At 58.6% G+C, this 3,281-nt stretch overlaps 1 protein-coding gene across 1 annotated transcript in view; it reads right to left on the bottom strand.

The window, feature by feature from the left end:
- LOC107307494 (pre-mRNA-splicing factor ATP-dependent RNA helicase DHX16-like) overlaps positions 1–2,414 on the bottom strand; it is a gene marked incomplete at its 3' end in the record, with an annotated part of 31,893 nt that extends 29,479 nt beyond the window's left edge. Inside the window, 2 exon segments of the mRNA XM_015851000.1 lie at positions 308–525; positions 1,483–2,414. Of these exon segments, the coding sequence (XP_015706486.1) occupies positions 308–525; positions 1,483–1,773 (509 nt within the window).
- Between the last annotated feature and the right edge of the window lie 867 nt (positions 2,415–3,281).

Raw genomic sequence — 3,281 nt, 5'->3', positions numbered from 1 at the left:
GGACCCCAATAGGACCCCAATGACCAACAGGACCCCAATGTAACCAAGAACAAAGTAAGAGGACCCCAATGGGACCCCAATGGGACCCCAATGACCAACAGGACCCCAATGGGACCCCAATAGGACCCCAATGACCAATGGGACCCCAATGACCAACAGGACCCCAATGGGACCCCAATGGGACCCCAATGACCAACAGGACCCCAATGGGACCCCAATGGGACCCCAATGGGACCCCAATAAAACCCCAAAGACCCCCATAACCCCCCCCTGTGTGTCCATCCCCCCCAAACCCGTCCCCACTCACGGTTCCGGTGCCGTCTCGGTGTCGTTCTCAGGCGACTCGGATCGCTGGCGGCGTCGCAGATGTCGCCGTCGCTGTGGGGTGGGGGTGGGCTCAGAGCTGCCCCCATCCCCCTCCTCATCGCTCTCTATGGGGCGATAACCCCGACTCCTTCGCTGCAGCTCCAGCGCCGCCCGCTCAGCCGCCCGCCCAGGGGGCTCCTTAGGGGGATCGCGGGGGATCTATGGGGCGGGGCTTCGTTAGGACACGTCCCCTTCATTTGCATGGCCACGCCCCCCTCATTTCCATAGCCGCGCCCCCCTTCATTTCCATAACCACGGCCCATTCATTTCAATAGCCATGATACCTTCATTTCCATAGCCACGCCCCCTTCATTTCCATAACAACTGCCCCTTTGTTTCCATAGCCACGCCCCCCTCATTTCCATAACCACGCCCCCTTATTTCCATAACAGTGCCCCCTTCGTTACCATACCTACACCTATTCATTTACATGGCCACGCCCTTTGTTTCCATAGCCACGCCCCCTTCATTACCATAGTCACGCCCCCTTCATTACCATAGCAGCGTCCCTCGTTTCCATAGCCACGCCCCTTCATTTCCATAACCACGCCCCCTTCATTTCCATAGCCACGCCCCCCCTCATTTTAATAGCCAATAACAAACCAGAACTCCATAACCAACAGGATCCCATTGGCTGAAGCCAACCCCATTTATTGACAAGCCCCGCCCACAATTCAAGCCCCGCCCACTAATTAGCATAACCCAGTTCGCTAATTAGCATGGCCACGCCCACAAAAGTCAGCGTCTAACAGCTAATTTGCATGGCCACGCCCACCAAAACTTGATGTCTGTCCGCTAATTTGCATAGCCACGCCCACACTGTAAACCACACCCCCAAACCCCACCCATTCTTATTACACCTCCCTTGTCTTCTTATAGGCCACGCCCCCTGTCCATCATGCCCCCCCAACCAATCACACAAGGCTTTCCCTCTTTAAGCCCCGCCCCCCCACCTTTAGGCCACGCCCACTCTTCCACAAAGCCCCTCCCATTCAAACCGGAAGGCCTACTCACTCAAACCGGAAGGCCTACTCACTCAAACCGGAAGACCCACATACTCAAACCGGAAGGCCTACTCACTCAAACCGGAAGGCCTACACGCCCGGCCTAACTCACCTTCCCCCACAGCTCTCTCGCGAACTCCCGGACTCTCGGCTCTTCCACCTTCAGCGCCTCCGTTTCCCGCAGCCTGTCCAGCAGATCTTCCACGTTCCGGCTCCGTTTCGCCAAGGCCACCAGGAAGGCGGGGACATGGCGGCCGCTCATCCCGAGCAGCTCCTGCAGCTCCTCGGCCACCCATCGCTCCAGCGCGGCCGCCATCTTCCCACTTCCGGCCGCCTCTACGGCCTCACTTCCGGCGGCCGCTACGAGCCCACTTCCGGTTCCGGCCCGCGGCCCACTGCGCATGCGCACTTCCGCCACCCGGCCCTACCGTAATACTGCGTGTAGCCGCGCAAGCCAAAAGGCCCCCGAGATACCGTAAGAAAAGCCTCGAAAACAAAGAAAGAACGGCCGCCATCCGACCTTTCTATGGACTTTGGGGTTTATTGGCGCTTTGCACGTTAGATCGTTGCCCACCGGAGCAGGCCGCAGGCTTTGTTGCCATGGCGACTGGTGCAGGCCTCAGGCTGCGTTGCCATAGCGATTAAAGGAGGCTGCGTTGCTGTGGAGGCTGGAGTAGGCCGCAGGCTGCGTTTCCATGGTAACAGGAGTAGGCCTCAGGCTTTGTTACCATGGTAACACGAGTAGGCCTCAGGCTTCATTTCCATGGTAATGGGAGCAGGCCTCAGGCTTTGTTACCATGGCAACACAAGCAGGCCTCAGGCTTCATTTCCATGGTAACAGGAGCAGGCCTCAGGCTTCATTCCCACCCTGACACCAGTAGGCCGCAGGCTGTGTTTCCATGGTAACACGAGCAGGCCTCAGGCTTCATATCCATGGTAACAGGAGCAGGCCTCAGGCTTCACTTTCACACTGACACCACTAGGCCGCAGGCTGCGTTTCCATGGCGACCAGACCAGGCCTCAGGCTTCATCCCCACCACTAGGCCGCAGCTGGAGACCCCAAACCCCATATGGAGACCCACACCCATATTGTGACCCCATCCCATATTGTGACCCCATCCCATATTGGACCCCCACCCCAATATTGGGACCCCCAACCCCAATATTGTGGGAACCCCCACCCCATATTGGACCCCCAACCCAAGTTGTGGACCACCCACCCCATAATTGGGACCCCCCCAACCCTATTTCGACCCCCACCCCATATTGGACTCCCCAAACGCCCATATTGTGGGGACCCCCCACCCCATATTGGGACCCCCACACCCATATTGTGGTACCCCCACCCCATTATTGTGACCCCGCCACCTGATATCATGTAGCCCCACCCCATATCTGGGACCCCCACCCCATTATCTGTTGGACCCCCACCCCATATCTGCGGACCCCAACCCATACTTGGACCCCCCCCCCCACCTCCATATTGTTGCCCCCCCCCACCCCATAATTGTGGGACCCCCACCCCCATTATTGTGCGGGACCCCCACCACCCATATTGGTGAACCCCCCACCCATATATCTGGGACCCCACCCCATATTGGGACCCCCACCCCATTATTGGACCCCCACCCATAGCTGGGACCCCCCACCCGATATTGGGACCCCCACCCCAATTATCATGTACCCCCCACCCATTATTTGTTTGCCCCCCCAACCCCAATGGTGTGGACCACACCCTCATATTGGGACCCCCCACCCATAGTGGGCCACCCACCCCATATCTAGGGACCCCCACCCCATATTGTGGGAACCCCCCATATTGGGACCCCCACCCCATATGTACCCCCACCCCCTATCTGGGACCCCACCCATATTGGACCCCACCCCATATTGTTCCCCCCAAATTGTGAC

The sequence above is a fragment of the Coturnix japonica genome, unplaced genomic scaffold, assembly GCF_001577835.2.
Source record: "Coturnix japonica isolate 7356 unplaced genomic scaffold, Coturnix japonica 2.1 chrUnrandom626, whole genome shotgun sequence".
NCBI lineage: Eukaryota > Metazoa > Chordata > Aves > Galliformes > Phasianidae > Coturnix > Coturnix japonica.
The sequence above is the reverse complement of the archived record's forward strand: the minus strand, read 5'-3'. Positions and strand labels throughout refer to the sequence as shown.